The sequence below is a fragment of the Vanellus vanellus genome (genome assembly GCF_965231255.1).
Source record: "Vanellus vanellus genome assembly, chromosome: 13".
NCBI lineage: Eukaryota > Metazoa > Chordata > Aves > Charadriiformes > Charadriidae > Vanellus > Vanellus vanellus.
Genome location: NC_138918.1, coordinates 8,205,319 through 8,226,686, shown reverse-complemented (window position 1 = coordinate 8,226,686; position 21,368 = coordinate 8,205,319). Strand labels below are relative to the sequence as shown.

The 21,368-nt window shown below is 55.0% G+C and overlaps 1 protein-coding gene across 1 annotated transcript in view; it reads left to right on the top strand.

Moving 5' to 3' along the window:
* Positions 1 to 595: 595 nt before the first annotated feature.
* Positions 596 to 21,368, top strand: part of ADRB2 (adrenoceptor beta 2) — a gene marked incomplete at its 5' end in the record, with an annotated part of 34,968 nt that continues 14,195 nt past the window's right edge. The window contains one exon of the mRNA XM_082489922.1: positions 596 to 1,769. Coding sequence (XP_082346048.1) covers positions 596 to 1,769 — 1,174 coding nt within the window. The remainder of the gene's footprint in view (positions 1,770 to 21,368) is intronic.

Here is a 21,368-nt window from a genome sequence, read left to right as displayed (position 1 = left end):
CCTGGGGTGCGGAGCACGCGTGGGCAGTGCGGGGTCGGGGGGAAGGAGCACGCGTGGAGCGGGGGCAGACCACGGGGCGGGGGGAACACGCGTGCGGACACCGCGCGGGGGGGGGGGGGGACGCGCGTGGTCGGAGGGAGCGCGCGGGGCGGGGACACGCGTGGGGCAGGCAGTCGGGGCGGGGGGGTGTGGGGGGGTGCGAGGTGCGCGCGGGGCGCGGCGCGGGCTGCCATTGGCTGTGGCGGGCTGATGTCACGGCGGGTGTCGCTATAAGCTCCGCGGCGCCTAACGGGCTGAGGGGAGTCGGCGGGCGCGCGGCCGCCGCGCGCGGGACGGGACGGGACGGGACGGGACGGGACGGGACGGGACGGGACGGGACGAGACGGGACCGGAACGGAACGGTCCGGTCCCAGGCACGGCCAGCGGGAGCGCCCCCCGCGCCCAGCCCGCCCCGCACCTGCCGTCTCCTACGCTCGGCTCCCGGGGCAGCACTGCCGCCGAGGAGCCCTGGGCAAAACCAAGCCCCCGCCGCCCGCCCGAGGGGGCTGCTGCTGCTGGAGAGGGGGAGGCGAAGGGAGGGGGGGGGGGGGAAGCAATGGGGGTGGCAGGCACCGAGCTGCCCGGCGGCAACATCAGTGCCAACCAGAGCGCCGCCGACCCCACGCTGTCGCGGGACGTGTGGATGGTGGGCATGGGGATCCTCATGTCGGTGATCGTGCTGGCCATCGTCTTCGGCAACGTGCTGGTGATCACTGCCATCGCCCGGTTCCAGCGCCTGCAGACTGTCACCAACTACTTCATCACCTCGCTGGCCTGTGCTGACCTGGTGATGGGGCTGGCCGTGGTGCCCTTCGGTGCCAGCCACATCATCATGGAGATGTGGAAGTTTGGGAACTTCTGGTGTGAGTTCTGGACCTCCTTGGACGTGCTCTGCGTCACGGCCAGCATCGAGACCCTCTGTGTCATTGCTGTGGACCGGTACTTCGCCATCACCTCCCCTTTCAAGTACCAGAGCCTGCTGACCAAGAGCAAGGCACGTGTGGTCATCCTCGTGGTGTGGGTGGTCTCGGCCCTCACCTCCTTCTTGCCCATCCAAATGCACTGGTACCGGGCAGACCGCGACGAGGCCATCCTGTGCTACGAGAAGGACACGTGTTGCGATTTCTTCACCAACCAAGCCTATGCCATTGCCTCCTCCATCATCTCCTTCTACCTGCCACTCGTGGTCATGGTATTCGTGTACGCCAGGGTCTTCCAGGTGGCCAAGAAGCAGTTGCAGAAGATAGACAGGAGCGAAGGGAGGTTTCACACCCAGAACAAGGAGCAGGAGCAGAAAGGGGGAGCTGGGCACCGTCGTTCCTCCAAGTTCTTCTTGAAGGAGCACAAGGCCCTCAAGACCCTGGGTATCATCATGGGCACCTTCACTCTGTGCTGGCTGCCCTTCTTCATCGTCAACATTGTGCACGTCATCCAGGACGACATCATACCCAAGTACGTGTACATCCTCTTGAACTGGCTGGGCTATGTCAACTCTGCCTTCAACCCTTTGATCTACTGCCGGAGCCCGGACTTCAGGTATGCCTTCCAGGAGCTCCTGTGCCTCCGCAGGTCCGCCCTGAAGATGTATGCCAATGGCTACTCAAACAGCAACGGCAAGAGCGACTACAACGAGGAGCACAACGGCTACCCCCTGGCATCGGATAAAACCTGCGAGTTGCTCTGCGAAGAGGGCTCCTTCCCTCACCCCGAGGACTTTTTGCACTGCAAAGGTACTGTGCCGAGCGCGTAGCTTCGAGATGCGATGGGCTCTGGTGTGGCACACATCGGTTATAAAGAGGAGCCTTTCTCTCTAAGGAAAAACACCCCCCCTAATAATAATAATAATAATAATAATAATAATAATAATAATGATCCTCTTCTAGAGTGCACCAAAAATCTCATAGCTGCAAGAAACCCCAAAATTCAGCACACCTCCTGCAAACAGGTTGGGGGTTGTCCCGGGCAGGGTCGGGCGGGCTGCCGGCAGGCTGCCTGGTTTAGGGGCACTGCCGTGGGTCCCTTGAGCGGGGCGGGGTGGTGGTGGTAGTGTGTGGGGGGGCGGAATTTAAGGTTGTGCAGAAATCCCGTCCCCGGAGGAACTGCCTGGCCGCGGCCGGTGTTGAACTACCTCATGACCTCTCTGCCGGCGGCCGCGGCGGCAGCGCCGTACGGGGGCAGCGGGAGCGGGGCTGCAGCCGCCCCCCCCCCCCCCGCCCCGCCGGGCAACGCCGCCTGCGGAGCCGGGAGCCTTCCCGGGTCCCCTTCTCAGAACCCAGCCGCTGGCCGTGGGACCCCCTCCCCGGCCAGGAGGGCATCCTCGGGCAGTGGTGCCAGGGTTGTCCGGCCCAGGGGGCTTGTGCGGAGGTGGCACCCTGCGACAATGTCGCCGGGGAGGGGGTGCTAGGAGCGGGGCTGGGTCGGATCCGCGGCTGGTGCCGTCATTGGGACAGTTTAAACAACGCCCAGAAACAGCGAATGCTCTTTTGGTTGATTTTTTTTTTTTTTTTCAAAGTGCTATAGGACATTCTGCTGAAATAATAATAATAGAAAGAAATGGACTGTTTGCCCGGAATGTGAGACTGTGACTGTGGGACTCAGGAATGTGGTACTGGGAAGTTGGGTGAAATGCTGCTAACAACCACAGACCATCCTTTTGTGGAGGCTCCAACCCGAAGCTTTTAAACTGCCCGATTTGTTTAACTTCGAGTCTCAAAGGAGGGAGAGCCCGAGGAGGTGGGAAGGGGGGAGATGGGTTATTTTCTGCGGCGGACTGGAAGCACAGCTCTGGCCGCGGGACGGCTGTCGGTTGGTTTGGTTGATTGTTGAGGGGTTTGGTATTTTTTATTTTTTATTTTTTTCCCCGGGCTTGCGGCAGGCTTTGCATTTCGTTCCCGGGGCTGGGAGAGTTGGCGGCGGGCGCGCAGGGCTGTCAGGGGGGCGGCAGACACGGGCGGGCAGGTGTGGGGACGGGGACGGCGACAGGGGTGGCACTGCTGCCGAGGACTTGCTCTCTGAAAGTCCCTAGCTGGGGGAAAGCAGCAGTCGGGGTGGGAAATGGAGTTCCCCCCGCCTCCATTGCCTTCACCTGCGGCCGCGGTGTGGGAGGCTGGACCCGAGGGCCGGGGGGGATGTTCCAAGCGCGGGGTCTTTTCAGAAACACCCGGGAGAGGTGGAGGGAAACGCTGCTCACGGGACCTACCGGCGCTCCGTGGGGCCGTGGTGTCCCGCGGGGGGGATGCTCGGGCAACCGTGTGTGTGCGGGCTCATCTCCCCCCCCGCCCCACGCAGCTCCACGCACCCGCCTTGCAGCTCGGGGGTTTTGCTTGCGCTGCTGCTGGGGACGTGTCGTGGTCAGTTTGGGGATCGGTGTGTCCCCCCCAGAGCTGGCTTGGCAGATCAGTGGGGTGAGCAGCGTCCCGGGGTGACCCGGAGCTGAGTCCCCTGGGGTTGGTACCCCCCGCTGCGGGCGGCAGAGGGGCTTTGGGGCAGCGCTGCAGGGAAGTTGGGGAGGTGGGAGGCTGGGAGGGGGAATGGAGCAGGGTTTCTGGCTGCCGACACCTCTTTCCAGTCCCCATGTGGCCCTGGCTCTCATGGGTGCTCTGAGGAGGACTTGTCCCAAGCGCTGGTACCGAAAGGGGCAGCCCCGGGGAGTGCTGGAGGGGAATTCCCCCTGGAACGGCAGTGGGGGGGATTGCTGCTGGTCTCTGCTGCGGCTCCTGCAAGGTGCAGGGTAGCGGCCAGCTGCTCCTTGAGCTCTCACACCCCTCATGGTAAAGCCCCACTTGGTTCTTGTGGGGCTGGGGTCTGGAAACTCCTATTGCTCCATTCTTTCTTTCCCAAAGTTGTCCTGATCCTGCTTGGAAGGGGTGCTGGGAAGGAGGAACAGCTGTAAAACCCTTCTCCTCCAGCCCTGTGACGGGTGCTGGCTCAGCTCCGCTTCCAGCCTTTCCAGCTCCGCACTAGAGCAGAGAGAGGGAACGTGCCTGAGAGTCCTTCCCTCCTGCCTCTCCCTGTCTGCTTCCATGCCTGTGCCTGTCGGTGCCTTCACCCGCTGCCCTGCTGGGGTTGTCAGCAGTGCCCGAAGTCCTTTGAGCGTGACCCCCTTGAGCAAAGGAGGGGGGTGATGGTATGGTGCGGTGTGTGAGGCTCTGGGGCAGCAAAAACATTTGCTCCTCAGATAAACATTAACAGGCTGACCGAGCAGGGGCAGACCCAGCGCGGGACCGGGACCAGCAGTTGGGTGCTGTTTGCTTCATACTGTACAAGGATGGAAATGCGAGAGGCCGGTGTGCTGCGGGGTCGGCATAGGTACACATTCTCGGGCTAGAGATGCACTTAAGCTCCCTGTGGGTCATGATCATTATGTAGCAATCGGGGAAGTGAAAATTAACCTCTTGATTGTAGCGATTGATATCTCCTGTGTTGTTACATCTCCTGCATTTTTAACCTTGCCAGTCAGTGGCTGTGTTTTGCAATGCCCAGGGGCAGCAGAGGTTAGCAGGTAGCAAGGACACAGAGGGAGGAGGTGTCCCACAGTGATAGTCAGCTCCTGACCGGAGCTCGGGCCAGCCTCCAGCAGGGTCAGTAGCCAAACCCTCACCGGCTTTGGGGCAGGAGCCTCCGGCACCAAGAAACCCAATGTCCACATTTCAGTTGCTGTTTGTATTTTTACTGCTATTAATTATTTGCATATCAGTAGCACATGTTGTGGACCAGGAATTTGTTATCCAAATAATTGCTCTATCTGTTTGGTTGGCTATGTTCATACTTCAGATGTTGCGGCTGCATGTAGCCAAAGCTGAGAGACGAGCAAGTGGCTCATTACAGAGCCACTACATCACCCAGAGTGCATGTGGAAGGGACAGGGGACGCTGGGCAGTTGACCTCGGTACTCCGATGCTCAGCTACAGCGTTAGGAAACCTCAGGCTTGCAATGAAGTCTGAGTGTGGAAGAACTGATTTCTTTCCTCTAAGGCAACGTTAGTAAAACTGGTGAAATACGAACTGTGGAGTTCTGGGGACAGCTGGAATCGAAAGAGAGAAATATTGGAGGAAAAAAATATTACGGCACCACCAAAGCTGATCCTGACAAACCTTGCCTGTTCTGTGGTTGAAAAAGAAAAGCTGTGTAAAGGAATCCTTTGGCCTGTTAAAATGCTTATAATGAAAAGATAGTTTTATAGATTCCTGCTAGGCACTAAAAAATGGAGCCCTGAAGTCAGGACACTAGCTCCTTAAAGTGGTTTTTGGGTACTTCGGATTTTACGCTAGCAGAGAGTTGGCTCAGGTTAAATACATCTGATCAAACACACGGCGGTGACTTCGGTTGAGGAAAATGACTGTGATAAAATACCAAATTCCTATTGCGAACAGAGCAGGCTACCTTCTGTGTTGCTGGTTTGCAACTTATGCCACTGCCACAAATGTGGATAGCACATGGCTGGGATACTGTCACCCACACCCCCCCAGTGTCAGCAGGTACAGCGAACTGGAGCTTTGTGATACATTTGCTGCTTTTAGGCACTTTGGCCAAACAGGTTGCTATTGTTTTTAAAGTCTTAGCCAAGATGAGCGTCACAAACGCAGCTTTTGTGTTGTTACAAAATACTGCCCTAGCTGTAGGTCCTGCGTGTGATTCGGGCAGCTGGGGTTTCCACTGTCTTTGCTTTGTCCTCCAAAACAGGCAGAGTATCGAGAGCTGCTGAGTTATGTCAGTCCTTTGCCTCTTGGGAGCATTCCTGGAGAGCTCTTGCTTTCTGGGAAGCCTGGGCCTTGAAATATAACCTTCCGCTTGCTCCGGCACTGGGGAGGTGTGGAAGTGCAAGGGGAGCTGGTGGAGGGGATGGGCTCTGGGTGCAGATCCCCACTGAGAGCTCAACTCGAGCATCTCTTGAGGACTGGCTGTTCCCAAAGCGCCTCGTATCCCGAATTGTTGGGCAATTCCTAACGGGCAGCGCTGTCCGTCAGCGTGTATCGCATTGCCGCGGGGTGTCGGGGTGGGCACGTGGAGCTTGGCCTCACCTGTGGAGCCCTGTCCACACCTGGTGGCCTCCCCTGTGGTTGCAGGGGAGGTGGGACCCCAGCCTAAGGACACTGCCAAGGCAGCAGGTAGAGGGAGGGAACAGACTCAAGTTACCAAATGCACCCAAATGTTTGAAAATAGGCCAGGGATTAGTAGCATGGAAAGGAGAGCCCAGCTTTCCCGGAGAGGGAGCGGATGTGTGAGCAGGCACACGACGTGCTCTTCAGCTCTCCCACGTCACAGCCACTGGGCTTTTCAAAGGGCTTATTTATGTATTTATTTACTATAAGGGACATGTTTTTGCCATAGAGGGGAGGGCTAGGAGTAAACAGCAGGCTGCGATCTGTCTCCCAGCATCTCTTGCCCTTCTGGTATTACAATGCTCCTGCTGCCAGGCGTCTCAAACACCCGCACTGGCTAAGGGAAGGGCTTTTGTCCCCCTCCCTTTGCCAGTGATTGCTTTCACCGGTGTGATGAATCCATTTCCCAAGGAGATGGGTTTATGAGCGTGTTTATTCCTCCAGCAGGAGAAAGGATGTCCTACCTTGCACGTTCCTTTCTTTGTTCTCTGTCAGTAGATAGAAAGCGCCATCCTTCTAAAAGCAGCAGGGAAGCAAAGGTTTCCTGACTGACTGTGGCAGTGCCTGGCTGTGTCCCTGCGCGGGAAGGATGGAAGGGGGGAGTCGGGAAAGGTGCCCACTGGTCTGCTCACCAGCATCACCCCAGTCTTCCCCCTCCCCAGCTGCCTCTGCGGAAGCATCCGGCCCTGGTGAAGCACCTTGTACCTCGGCTGACCCAAATCTTTTGCTAACTTGTAAGACAGCATCAGTGCCTGCACTTCAGGTTTGCAGCGTGCGCGCTACCCAGGGTGGTTCTTCAGGTTCAGAGGAGCAAAGGCTGTTTTGAAAAGCCACCCTGGTCTTGGATGTTGTTCTCAGCAGAGAGGTGGTGTGACCCCAGGCTGCCCGAGACTAGTGTTTTGCAAGGATTAAGGTCCCTTACACTGCTCTTTTTACACTTGTGCTTGGTTTCTCAGGTCCACGAGTAGGACCGCAGCCACTCTCCTCCCAGTGCAACGAAGCGTCTCTCGGAGTGGAAGCTTTGCTCTTTCTGAGACTCGAACCCGACAGCCCGAGCGTTCCTTTCCCCTTGTTATTCTTTCGTTGGAGCTGTTTTGAAAGCGAGCGTTAGTCCTAACCTTTCTTCCCAGGGGCAAAGAGAACATTTTGCAATGAACGCACATCCCGGGCTGTGAGGACACCGTCATTTGGCAGCTGGGGTAGCTACACCCTCTTATCGGAGACATTCCTGCGGGGTAACCAGCTGCGCGGGGCACCCATGGGGACCTGTAGGTGCTTTTTGTCATGTTGCAGAGTAGGGCAGCAAATATTTCATCCAGCACTGTCTCTCGGGCGATGCACTACGGGTGTTCCTCAGGGGCCAAAGCCGCAGGTGGTGGCACGGGCAGACCCCGTGGCACAACCGCTCCCTCTTGCACCCTCGGCAGAAGGACTGAGGCTCGTGTTTGCCCGCTGTAGAACAAAGTACAGCCAGCTCGGTCAGGAGCACGGACGCTCCCCTGGGGTCTTAGTGACACAGCCTGGGTCTAGACAGAGCAGTGCACGCTCGCTCGAAACTGGAGTTTACATAGAATTTGGAAGGAGGTTATCTCTCCTGGTAAGTGTTGTAAGAGCAGGACATAACCCTGATTCACCTGGATTTGGCAGTGGGTACCTGCTGGAATTGTTGCGTGTAAGGGTGATGAATCAAGCAGAGTATTTCAGGGGGCATTGAGCCTCTGCAAACTTTCTTCATCATGAAAAATGTGGATTTGCTGCTTCTCCATGCATGCAATTTCAGTTTTTCTCCTGTTTTCTCATCCTCCCAATGGCAGGAGCATACAACTGAATTTCGGTGCAATATTGCCAGTGCCAGCAAGAGTGGATTGGGAAATATTTACTTGTTTACTGTCCTTGGTAAGGTCATTTTTGCACAAGTGCATATATATTTAAATATATGTATGTTTATGTGTGTATATCTATCTTCTTTATCTATATACAATGATATATAGGTCTGTATATAAACAAGGAAATGTAAAGGTACTTTGCTGTGCTAGGGAGATACATAGATGAAGATCTGTATGTTCAAAAGTTCGAGTATTTATTGCGGGTCCTATTGACTGACATTGTGTTTAAATAAAAGAGTAATTATGGTATGCTTGTAGTCAAGTGTCCGTCCTTGCTTGAAGCCGTTTTGCTGGCTGTATTTCCCCCGTGCTCTCCAAGACTCTTCCAGTGAATCCTTCAGGGCTCGTTAAAAACCACCCAGCGCCTGGCTGGCCTGGTGCGGGCCGGGAGGCTCGCACAGCCTCCTCGAGCGGATGAGGATTTCATCACTTTGTGCAGCGCGTTGGGCTCTGGAAACGGTGAGGAAGCTGCGGGTGCTCAGCGCCTCGCTCTAAAAGGGCTTCTTTGGTTTTCACCTCTTACGCCAGGGTTCGCAGGCAAAGCGGTTTTTAAAAATCTGCCTCTTTGGACTTGAAACAGTGGTGATCTTGGATGGCTCCCGCGCTCCCGCAGCAGAGCAAGGCTGCTGCAGCGGCACCGACCAGTACAGCTGGGGGCATTACTCCTCTGTCACTGGTCACCGGTGCCAGCCTTCCCTGGGACTGGGAGGGCACACAGATGTCGAGTGCGGAGACTGTTGGGATGGGAAAGGTGCAACGCTGCAAAACGTGCGCGGGGCTTGTCCGTAACGCCGGGTGCTGTCTCTGCCCGCTCCAGCCCGGGAGCGAGCCCCCCGGCGGGCGCTGCGGCAGGGCCCACCAGCGGCTCCGCTCCCCCCACCCGCCTGAGCCAGGTCTTTCCTCACCGGGGATGAGCACCGCACGCCCCAGCAGGGCTCCTGTCGCCCCAGCTCAGCACAGCGCTGCAGCTTCTCCCACCGTGCGGGTTTGGAGCTCGGGCTGGGAGCGATGGTGGGGATGGGGTGAATTGCCCTGCGGGAAGGGGGGGGTGACAGGAGCACAGCGCAGCAGGTCACTTCTGCCTGTTCCAGGTTGCTTTATCTCCTAATTAGGATTGGAAAAGCTTCTGGTGGGGGTGTCTTTGGAAAAGTATCCTACTCTCCTGGCCTGTTCTGTTACCTGTTGCCGAGCCCTGTTGTCCTGGTGCTGTTATTGCTTCAGGTGGGGGTGAAGAAAGAGCATGGTTAATGTAAAGTAGGATCCCAGCCCAGCGTGTTGCAATGACAAGTATTTTGTATTCTTTATGCCACTTAAGACCATGATGAAAGCCTTGGCAGCAGAGGTCAGTCCGTGCCCTGCACGTTTCGAGGCTTCTCCTTTCCAGAAACAGCAGCTTTGCACCGCTCGGACAGGGAGGGATTGCACCAGGCACTTCCAAAACACGGCAGATGCCTAAATTATAATAATTTATGGGTTTGTAACTTTATGGGCTTGTACTTTCAAGGGATAGAGAGCCCCAGGTAGAAATACAAGCTGTCACCGACGGCAAAGGTCCTGAAGAGGGAATCAGAGTCAGACCTTCCGCATCCAGAGGGGGAGAGCCCCAGCTGCCATCCAGCTCCCCCCACCCCAGTTAAAATGTGATGTTCAGACCAGAGAACATTTCATATCCCATCTTATGGGAAGATGCTTGATCCTAAGAGGTGCTTAGAGCCCACTGTCTGCTTCAGAGCACTTTTGGTGATTGCCCTGAGGCTCCCAGCAGCCCCTCCTGGCTCTGGTCCTCTGGCCATGCCAAGGGAGAGGCATTAGGAAACCACGGTGGCTGCTGCCAGAGCTACCTGCGGCCTCACAGACATGACTTCATTGCAGGCGGAGGCACCAGGAGCAATGGCGAGAGGATCTCTCACCAGCCCTAGAGACAGTCTGAACGCAGCTCCCCACTCGCACCACCTCCTCGGTGGCTCGGGGCGGGAGGAGGGGTCAGGCTCCACCGCTGAGCTCCGCGGCCTCAGCCCAGTCCTGAGAAATGCATAAACAGCAACCGGCCTCCAGGAAGCCCCTGCCAAGTCCTTTCTCCCTCATGTAAATATTTTTCCCTCTTAAGTGTGTGCGAGTGTGAAAAATGCCTCCTTAATCTTTTTTTCTCTCTGGCTGAAGGAAATGCTTGTTCATCCCTGGGTGGGGACTGCCCTCATCTCATCTTGATATTTTGCAGGCGTCTGCCCAAGCAAGAACCACACTGCCGAAAACATTTCCTATCGCCCCCAAAGCCGTACTGTCGTTTCCGCTTTCCAAGGGTCAAAACAAATGGTGCCTACCACGACGGGTGCCTGTCAGGACATTACATTCCTGTCGGATGGAGATCCCGTGGGCTGCAGCGTGTGGGCAGCAAATTGGTTAGACAGCCTTGAAGAAGCCTCCAAAACCAGTGCAAAATATCCACGGGGTTGCAGGGTCGCTGCTCCAAAGCCCGAGAGTCCCATTCTGTTGTATCGGACTCATGTCTGGAAATCCATGGCAGTTTTTCCAGCGAAAAGTTTCCCTAGATAAGTTTCTTGATGCCTGGCCCTGGAAGCAAGCAGCTCGGTGAGATGCTGATTTTCCAATAGACACTTAGCAGAGAAAGGAAATGTGTCTGCATGTAGCAGAGGTAGTGGAAGACCCGTGGCATATGTGCAGGGGAGCAGAGTGGAGGAGCTGCGTAGGGACCTGTTCACCGGGCAATCTCTTCTCGCTGGTCAGATGTTTTCTTACTCTCCATTCACCTCACCTGGCTGTCCTGCTTGGGAATGGGTGGGATCAGGCATAGGCTGTCACTCCCCTCTTCCAGCCCTCTGCTTGGGACCTCGGCTAAGGTCTGTGTCCCACCAAAATAAGATGTTGCTGTTGGTGGTTTCAGAGAGTAAGCGTGTCAGCACGGTGGCCAGCCTCGCACAAGAGAACGATGCCGAGATAGATCCATATCAGCCTTGACTGTGGGTCTTTTGTGATACCTCATTGTAAGGCGGATGCTACCGTGATACTGGCTGAGCGTGGGGCCTTCTTGATAGAGACAAGTGAGGCTCAAAAGCCGGAGCGCAGAGCTGCTGAGCGTGGAGGGCTGTACGAACAGCTTTGTAGCTGAAGAGGAGAAAGAAACAGTTCCCTTGTGCTCAGATGAGAAACACCCTCATAGCAGCCCAGTAATTCCATATGGAGAGACGTTGGCTTTCTAGGCTGGGTCTCAGGATGGTCTCCCAGGGGGAATTGCTGTGCTGGACCCTGCGATGCCTCTCCAGCCCCCGCACCTTCCCAGGTGCCTTGCTAGGCTCTGTGTAAGTTAGCCCAGTTCAAGCCAGACCTCTTTCCACCCAGCTTGCTGTATATGAAAGACGTCTTTGTGTAAATCATCAGGTCACAGGTTTTCCACTGGGACGTGAGTTACTCTGTCCCTGTGCTGGACTGCAGTGTCAGGCGCAGTGGTGGAAGGTGGAAGGTAACTCATGAAATTGGTTGTGACAGTCAACACTCTGCATGATCTTGAAAGCTGCTTGTAGGAGGGTCAGTGTGTGATTACAGAGATCTTTGGTGTGGAAGGTGGGAGGGAAAGAGGGATGCTTTCATGGTTGGGCCGGAGGGGTAGGTGTTACTCAGTGTGACAATTTTTCTAGCACAGACATCAGAGCAGTGTCTCACCCTGAATGGCATTTTGCTTTCGGTTGCGATGAGTGCTGGTAGGGACCTGCCTTTCACCAGGACCAGCCTTTTGAAGTGCTGTGGCTCAGAGGCACCTCTCCCCTTGTCTTCTCCCGGCAAGCACAGGTTGTCCTCTTCTTCTTTTCAGCTTCATGAAGTGGAGTCATTTGTGAACTTGCCAGAGTTTTGCACAATGGAGATGTTGGCGCACTCCCTGCCATGGGAGACGGGGCCCTGAGCAGCAGTGGTGGCGGTGGAGAGGCAATGAAGGCAAGTCCCACCCTTACATGGAGGTCCTGCTGTCTCCAGCTGAGATACAAATATAGAGATGCAGAGTACAAGTATATACGGTTATAGGTATGGAAGCGGGGCAGGCACTAAGCACGACCACAGGTACCGGAGTTAATTCATATCGCTTCAGCACAGCAGCTGAGGCAAAGGGGGGAGATGCGTGGGAGGAAAAGGGGGAGCAGAACCACAGAACAACGTTTTGTGACTCAGAGAAAGCAAGCCATTCCTCGGTAACTGCACAGCATGATTTGTTCAGCTCATTTAAAAGCTGGCTGTGCAGTTCCCCGTCCCTCCGGGGCTCCCTGCTGCAGAGAAAGACCCTTCTTAAAAGGGAATCCTCAGGGTACCTATTTATAGCATGGAAACCCCTCCAGGAGAGTCGTCCAGCCCTGAACGAACATCTCCCCGTCCCCGGCAGCAGAGCCACGTACAGGCTGTTCCCCCTGCAACCCCAGCCCCTCCTTCGCGGGGAGCCGGCCGACAGTCGCTAGCGGGCTGTAAGGGACAGTTGCGGGCATCTCTCGCCGGCGTGGGAGGTGACGACACACCGGCTGCCGCGCTGGCAGGGGCAGGGGGAGGCAGGGAGAGGGGCAGGGTGCCGGGCTGCCCCGGCTGGGTTGCCCCTCGCTTGGCGGTGGGGGGAGAGTCAAGTGATGGGAGGCGAGGGGTGCGTGCTGTTCCCGGAAAGGAAAGGTCAGGGCGCAGAGCCGTGGCGCGATTAGCCTCCGAGCCAGGGCCGGTGGCAGCAGGGCCGGGGGGGGGCTGTGATTTCTAGGCATGACTTGTGGATGTTGGCCAGGAGAGGCAGAAATGAGTCGGAGAGGGGGGAAAAGGATTGTTGGTCTGAAGCGAAGCTCTGCAGAAGTGCCGGCTTAGGGGGACAGCGAGGTCTCCCTACCAGTGTCCCCCCGGACCTTAGAGGGACCCCGAGAGGGGGTGCTGGCATTGCATCTCCTCGGGTTTGGTCTCAGGCTGGGCTGGCTCCAACCCCCCGTGCTGGGGGCAAGCCACCGCTCAGCAGCACGCTTGGGCTCACTTGTTTGGCTGCAGGATGGGATTTCAGTTTTCCCACAGTTAGATGGCAGAGCTTTGGGGATTTTCCTCTCTGATATGATTTGCAAAGCCAAAGGCTTATATCAAAGTCAGAGTGATTTCAGGGATATTTTCTTTCTCTGCCTAAGGATTCCCTTTAACATACAAAACTCAGAGGGGGAAAAATAATGATAAAACTGGACAGTGCCAACTTTTTTGGCATAGGATTGGACAGCTGCAGCTTACTGAGGGCCTGTGTCTGTAAGGAGGCTTCCATGAACTCTGCCATAAATACAGTCATAAATACCGTACAGACTGATGATGAAAAACAGAAAGAGAAGGACTCAAAGGAGAATGGTTGAAGGGACAGACGGAGGCAACCAATGAACAGAGGCAAAATGAAATGTAGCCCAAGGAGAGTGTAAAAAGATGATGAAACAAATGGAGATGAGAAATCAGTCCTAGAAGGGACTATGGCTCGTGCACCAGCAGGAAACTCAAGGTGGATAGCAAGAGTCTGGATCCCATGTGGGAGAGGTGGGAGAAGCTGGAAAAGGATTGCAGGAGGAGAAGAAGCAGGGCTGGAAAATGCCATGGCAGCAGGATCTGCATTTCAGTGCAGGCAGTCTGACTGGTGCCTCTTCCCTCCTACATTTGTAGTTCTTTGTCTGCTTTCAGCCAGTACGAGTTTGATTTAGCAGATCTGGCAGGAGGACGAAGGGAGAGGGGATGGTTTCTCAGCGATACCGAATTGCTAGGAACCGTGGGTGAGAGAGGATGACCATTAGAGAGGCAATGCACGCACAATTTGTTCCCAGCATCAGGGGAGTTGTCCGAGGCAAGTGGCCAGCCTAATTTATGCTCCCAGAGCGGGGAAGGTGACTGTTGTTTTATTTTTAAAGACAATCTCCTCCGCCTTGTGCCATGCCACCTTCTGCAGTGGGGTTCCAGTTTCAGGAAGAGGAGGGGAAAAATAACCTCAGCCAAACTAAAAGGTTCTGCTTTTACCTGTAAATGTCATCAAATACTTTTGTCTCAAACCATTATTCTTGCCTCCTGCCTGATAGAGCCAGTGCTGGAAGCCCTGGCCCTGCAAGCCAGCACCTTGGGAAGATGACCCGGGCAGGGAGCAGGCAGGTGGTGGGGCAGGTCTTGGCACAGGGCAGCAGAGTGATATTTAAACCCAAATCGCTGAAGCACGAGGCATAGTGAGAGCACACGGTGCCAGGTAGCTTCAGGGCTCACCGGGCTGAGCCAGGTGGCCATGCAGTGGGTCCGTGCTGGGTAACCAGTGACAAACCGGAGCTGGAATTTTTCCACCTGAGGCAGAACAAGCACCCAATTCACCAAAAGGGTTAGCGAGAGATAAAGGGAGGCGTTGTTTGAGCCCTCCTCAGCCGAGCATTTCACAGGGAAGGCAGGCTGCTCGGCGGAATCTCCTTCCCCTTGTCATCAATGCCTTATGCAGGGTTTGGTTTCTCCTGGGGATGAGAGATGCTGAAGAAGAGATGGCTCATTGCAAGCAACCGGTGTGCAAGGAAAAGCTCTCTGCATGTGCAAACTGCAAGCAAGGATTTAAGTGGCCCAAGTCAGGTGTTCAAATTGGGCTAGTGAGCAGAGCTCACTGATGACTGAGTCAATCAATCAGCTGGGAGAGGGCATTCAGACCTATTGAAGGGATTTGGAGGGGATTTCCAGTGGAACCCAGTGAAAAAGAGACAACTGACCCTCCTATCCAGTAAAAATCCAACAAACTCTGGCCCTGGGTGTCCACATGGATGTCACCTTTTCACTCTGCCAGTCTCGGGGGCCAGGGGTCACAAGACAGCAGTATCAAGCCAGTCCCTAGTCACGTCCCATCCTCGCCCAACACTGGAGAAGGCACAGAGCATGTCCCACCCATGCTGTGTTGCTCCAGTACTCTCCTCTGCCAGCCAAAACTTTCAGCAGGCTCATTACAGCAACTTTATGGCTCCTTTGCACTGCTGGAGTGGGAAGAAAAGTCAGGGATTTTTTCATGGGAGGAAACTCCTACTGCAAACCTGAGGTGCTCCATAAACAGCTGTATAGTTTCTGTCTTTAATGTTTATTTTCCTTCATTGTAGGAGCACTGGCACAGGCTGCCCAGAGAGGTGGTAGAGTGTCTGACTCTGGAGACATTCCAAACCCACCTGGAGGCCGTCCCGTGCAACTGCTGTAGGTGCCCCTGCTCTGGTGGGGGGTTGGACTGGGTGATCTCCAGAGGTCCCTTCCAACCCTGACCATTCTGTGAGAAGTGCCACATCTCAACTGGTGGGGCACTGCAGAGTAGTCCTGCACCATGGTGGTGTCCCCTCACAGTGGGAGCAGGAGCAGGAGCAGGGATGTCCCTGGTGGTGTGCTCCTCACTCCAGCATCACCTGCAGGGTCAGACTGTCCTGTGCCTTGTTTTTGGATGGAGGTGTCCCAGCTCTGTACTGCATATTACAGTCTTGCTTACAATGTTTTTCTCTCCCGTCTCCCCTTCCAGCCAGTGCAAATGCAATGATAGTCAATGAGGTGGCCTAAAGCTGACCTTGGGTTACCTAACCCTGCTAGACAACTGGGACAAGCCCTGTGTGTTCGTGTGGGGGTGTGTGCTAGAGGGAGAGGAAGATGACTATATAAGCCAAATAGCTGCAGATGCATTCAGGACCTCACTGTCGTTTTAACTGCCGTGGGTTTCATGTGAGTTACTGCAGTGGGTACGCTGTCATGGCTCACAAACAGCACAAAGTTCTGTGGTTTGGTTTCGAACAAACCAGCAAATGAAGAACGTTGACACGAAATCATCCTGTGTAGGCATTGCCTTGCCTTGTGTCTCCTCGGGAGTGGCGGTGAGGTGCAAACGCAGAAGCTGTGCCTCTGCTCTCCAGCTCTGCCCTGCAGCCCGCAGGATTTCCCAGCTCCAGAGCTAAGCCGTGATGCCACTGCCCAGCACCGTCCCTGTGCCTCCGGCTGCTCCCAGCTGCTTTCTTCTGTCTGTGTTTCGGTGCCTGTATCTGTACCTTACCCTTGCACAGGACTTGCGCCTCTGGCATCCCTGTCTGTGACCCCCCCGACGTGCCCACCACCCTTCCCTTCTTGCTATGGAAGCTCGGAAAGGGGAAACCTTTCACCCCCTCCTCTCCTCCATCCTGACCTGCCTCTGCTAAGACTTTCCCCTCCATCTCCTTGGAGCAGTGGGGGCCCCCCGAGGACCCGTGCTGGCAGAGCTGCCCCGACCGGGAGCAGTGAGCCACATGTCACCCTCGCTCTGCTGGGCTCAGCGCTGGAGCTCCCGCGGAGCTGGAGGGGGGGAGCCGGGAGCCGGCAGCTGCTGGACCAAACCGGGAGCGCAAAGGGAAGTCTTGGCACTGGGGCTGTGTTTTGCCAACACGATGCCTACGTGGGAGCCTGTGTGGCTGGTGGACCAGAATACATTACCTTTCCTGTGCTGGTAATGAGCTTTGCCCACTGCATGCGAGTGTAAAACCTCTGAGCACAGAAGCCGTCTTTGCTGTTAGTGGAATCCCTCTCCGAACTCTCCCGAAGTTTCAGGAAGGTGTTTCTTTGATCCAAGCAGGTGCTCTGACAGCGGAAAGGGGACAGACCCGGTTTCAGCCATGCAGCCAGGGCAAAGAGCCGTCTCCAGCAGACTTCTGCAGCTCTTTAGCTCTGCTCAGGGCTGCAGGGACAAAAAAAACTCTGGAGGTTTCCAAGTCAGGCACTCCTGTCGGGCACCATGGCACCCACACAACCCTGTATGCTGCGTAGGAACGAAGCGAAGCTCACAGGGCTTCATCCAGCACGTGGGACCCCAGGGCTGAGTTATTTCTTGGCGAGCAGAGCAGCCTTACTATTCAGCCCTGAAGCAGCTGGAGGGTACGGTGGAGCAGTGCTGGGGAGCTGCCGGCAAAGCACCTTGGCTGGTGGGTGATGGAGGGAAGAAGGGTTCACAGAGCAGGGTGGGCGGGCAGGGGGCCGAGGAGGGCTGTGGCACACAGGCACGCAGGGCAGTTAGAGTTTCCCAGCAGATTCCTGCTGGAGTCAGGTGAAAAATGTGGCATTTTTTAAAGAAAGAGCTTCTACAGATGGGATGAAATGCTTGAGAGCATCTCCCAGAGCACCACATATCAATTGGCCAAGATAAGAGTCCCTGCCAAACGCATTGCTTTTTGAATAAAAGCCATAGCTGGGGAGAACAGCACCTTGATTTGGAAATTGGGGCAGACATGCTTGCGTAGCGCCTGCTTTTTCTCTGGCTGGCATTAGCCGGGGTTTTTTAACTTCCGATGTCCACAAGTGTTCAAAGAATTAGAAGGACGCTGCAAAAAAGCGTTTTTTAATGTGTTTTCTATTGGGAACCTCCACGCATAGAGGTGCCCAGAGAAACCAGTGATGGACAATAGATGAAGAAAGCTTGGTATCCGTTTCCAAAACATACTGTTTACCATAATATACCATCTTTATTTCCCTTATTTTCCATCCCTCCCCTTCTGGAGCTAGGGCATTTGAGTCCTACAACCTGGTTCTTTCCTGAAGCATCTTTTTCTTCCTGTTCCTTGTAGATAAGCCCGTGCGTTTGGAAAGTCCCCTCAGAAACCTTGGTGCAAGGCAGGATTATACAAAGCAATAATTCACGGTTTCCTCTCGGCCCCCGGGGTTCCTTCCCGAGCGGTTGAAGCTTTGTGTAGAGCGATGGTTTCCTCTAAAATGAGCACCAAGCTCGCTTCCTTCTCGGAGGCCGCTCTGCTGCCTGCCAAGGCGCAATTAGGCAGGGTGGGGAGCGGGCGTCTCTGTCATTCTGCAGGCACGCGTGCCTTTGCAGTGAGCGCGTCTGACAGGTATGGAGACAAATCAGGACAGCCGTCTCCCTGCCCCGGCGTGGCGATGGCCGTGGCGATAAGCGGGAGATGCAGCTGAGAGGTGCGAGAGGGGAGGAGATGGGTTTTTCCCAGGAGGAGAGCGGCGGGAAGGGGATGGGTACCTGGGTGGCACCAGGGATGCTGCTCGGGCTCTGGCATCAGCATCGCTCCCAGAAGTTTTGCTGCTCTTAGTTTGCTTTTTATTTATTATCTTGGGGTGTCTCCACAATGCGAGACACGCCAGCCAGCAGCTGTGGTTTGGAATCATAGAATCATAGAATGGTTTAGGTTGGAAAGGACCTTGAAGATCATCGAGTTCCAACCCCCCCACCATAGGCAGGGACACCTCTCACTAGACCAGGTTGCCCAAGGCCACGTCCAGCCTGGCCTTGAGCACCTCCAGGGGTGGGGCCTCAGCAACCTCTCTGGGCAACCTGTTCCAGTGCCTCACCGCCCTCAAAGGGAAAAACTTCTTCCTAATGTTCAATCTGAACCTGCCGTAGCTCGCCTCTCCCGGTACGTCCATCGTGCACGCTTGTCAGCATGACGAAGGGGGCTGCCTTGCTGCGGCCATGCTATTTCCAGTGCCTGCGGTGAGAGGAGCGTGTGCTGCGTGGGTAGCATCAGCACTGCTTTGCCGAGCTGGGTTTGCCGTGAGCAGCCCCGAGGACGTGCGGAGGGGCTCACAGCCACGCTGTGCCCCAAGGACAGCCCGACCTCCGTCAGGGAGGTGGGAGCCCAGCGGGACTGGGACCCAGGCAGGACCCTGGCTGGATTAGGGGTGTAAACTTAAACCGTGGTCCAGATCAGGGCTGGAGTTGTCCTCCTGTGCAAGGCGCCCTTGGGGTGATGTGGAGATACCCCCAGTCTTCAGTGGCTGTAGCCGTCCCTGAAAAGCAGTCTGGGTTATACTGCCACCGGGTAGAGATTGTGCTGTTACTGAAACACGCGTGACCTGGTAGTGCCAAAATGTTTGTTCAGGTTTTGTACATAATTCCTCAAGACCTCAATCCTCTCTGAAGCACAAAAGCTTTTATGTGAGGTGCTTGTGGAGTCGCAGAAAGAAATACAGCATGAAAATATCACCCTGTTCCGCAGTGACAAACATCTACGACGCAGGACCCAGATTAGAAACCGGGAGCGCTGAGGTCTGCACTCCGCTGCGGTGACTCATCTCACATCGCGGTGCCTCGGCACGTTTGTCTGCAAAATGGAGCCTGCCGGGCGCGCCGTGCCTGGAAGGGCAGTGTCCCTGCAAGCGATGGCTGGGAGTTTGGAGAGAAGATGCTTCGCAACTGCCAGAGATTGTCATTTCTTGGCTTCTGCAGCAGGAATCTGAACCTCAGCCTGATTCAGTTTCACTTAACAATTAAACCCTTTTGTTACTCTGCCAGAGCTTACCTAGAGTACCGTGAGGTGGTCTGTAAGACAATTGCCACTAGGTCTTTAGGCCTCACCACCGAGAGGGTGAGAGACCGGGGCTAGATCACCAAAGAGTGAGATGCAATCCTTTGCACCAAGAGGGCAATCCTTTCCTAGTAGCAGCAGAAAGCCATTTTGGGTTATATTTATCAGTCTTGAGTCATCCTGCCTAATCTAAAAGTGACTGCATCCCCTGCAAAAGCTTCCCATTTTCATTATCCCAAAGTACACATTAAATTTCCTTCCTTCAGCTGATGACAAAAAAGGTTGTGTTTGCAGAGAACTTTCTTCCTTCCGCCCCTGCTTCTTGCATGATTCATTCAGGGATGCCGCATTCCTCTGTCGTGATACAAGAAGCCAGGCTAAGGAGACAATTGCATCATGAACATCAATGCAAATCGGGCCAGAGAAGTCGGAGGATGCTAATGGGTATTTTTCTGTACACATGCTAATTATAGCATCAGCCAAGCCAGGTCGAAGCTATGGCGTTGCCTGAGGAAATCCCCAGTGATTTTAGCCAGGAGTTCCAGTTACTGTTTGTTACAAGTAAATGACTAATAGAAACTAGACCTGCTAGGTCATCTTGAGCATTTCTGGAGGATTCCTCCGCTGTAGTGTAAACACAGGGATGGATATATTGCCCTCAGAAGTCACCCGAAAGTTTTTCATGCTGTGATGGCCCTGTGCAGGATGTCGGGGTGCCCGCCTCTTCCCCGGACAGAAGAGGCTGGGACACCCCAGCGGCGCAGCATTTCCTATGTCTGTGTCGCCTCTGTTTTACCCCTTTGCTCAAAGTTATCCTGTTTCGACCCTTCCTCCTGAGCTCGCTGTTCAAGGAGGGCAGCAGAGGCACGCCGGGGCCCTGCCCGCACCGCTCCCCCCGTGCCTGCACCCTGCCTCTCACCGCAGGCATCCTCATCCCCATCCCCGGCTCCTACAAAGGACGGCGATGCAAATAACAAGCACTTTATCGTTAATAATAGAGGCAATTTAGAGACGAGCTGCTGAGTGATGAAAGGGCTGGCTGGACTGGTTTTTGAGGCGAGAATAATCGAGCTGAATATATGTGTGCATCTCGCCCGCTCCACCTTTTATCTTCCTTACATGGAAGTTGTTAACATTTGACTTCCAGTAATTTATGAAAAGCTCAGTTACGATTTCCACACGGACTCCCTCAGGATGGATTTCCGTGCCACAGAAACCACTCTCTCAGTGCACATCATGGGCTCTTTATTGGCTATTTTATCACACTGTTGGAAACTCCTGTGATGCTGAACGCTGCTCTGTCTTCTCGCCATCGCAGTGAACCCTTCCATCGCAAGGTCAAACGTGGAGGAACCAGATGATGTTACATAGCTGCTGCTCGCTCTCCAATAAGAAGTTGAGGGGCCTTCAGTTTTCAATGCTGGTGTAACTATGCAACTGATTTAAAATATAAGAAACTTGAAAGCCCTTCCACGTCAGACCATCAGGGGGCTATAGATGAGCTGCTTGAACCTCTCCTAAATACCAGGGCTGTCATTCCTGCAGACGGACCATCCATTTTAAAATGGAGTTTCAGGTTACAGCTGGGCTTCACAGCACAGCCTGCGATTGCTGCAGGGTCATGATGCTGTGAGGTAAGATTTGGCCCATCCTAAAGAGCAGGGAAATTACAGTGAACAAACCATTGAAATGAGAACCCGGTGTCCCTTCAACATTCTGCCCCTGCCATTTCTGCGTGTTCCTGGAGAGGTTTTGCTGGGCTTTTCCTTTCCTTTGGTTGACTTCTGCAAGGGTTGTCTCACTTCCAGGTCCCTGTCTGGGGCCTGGGAGGAGAGATCTTGTTGTCCGTTGTGTGCAACGGAGATCTGCGCTGGAAAGGATGGGTTAGGTGGTCCCAGCCTCCCTGGTGGAAAACTCAGCTGAAGACAGAAGTAGCTGCTGGTGAAGGAGAGCAGAGGCAGGGGCACTGGAGGAAGGGGTGCATCCATCAAGTGCAGCAGGTCACCGTGACTGAAACCATGAGATCATCAACAAGCTGAGCTCCACCTTGCAGGGAAGTCTTTTTATA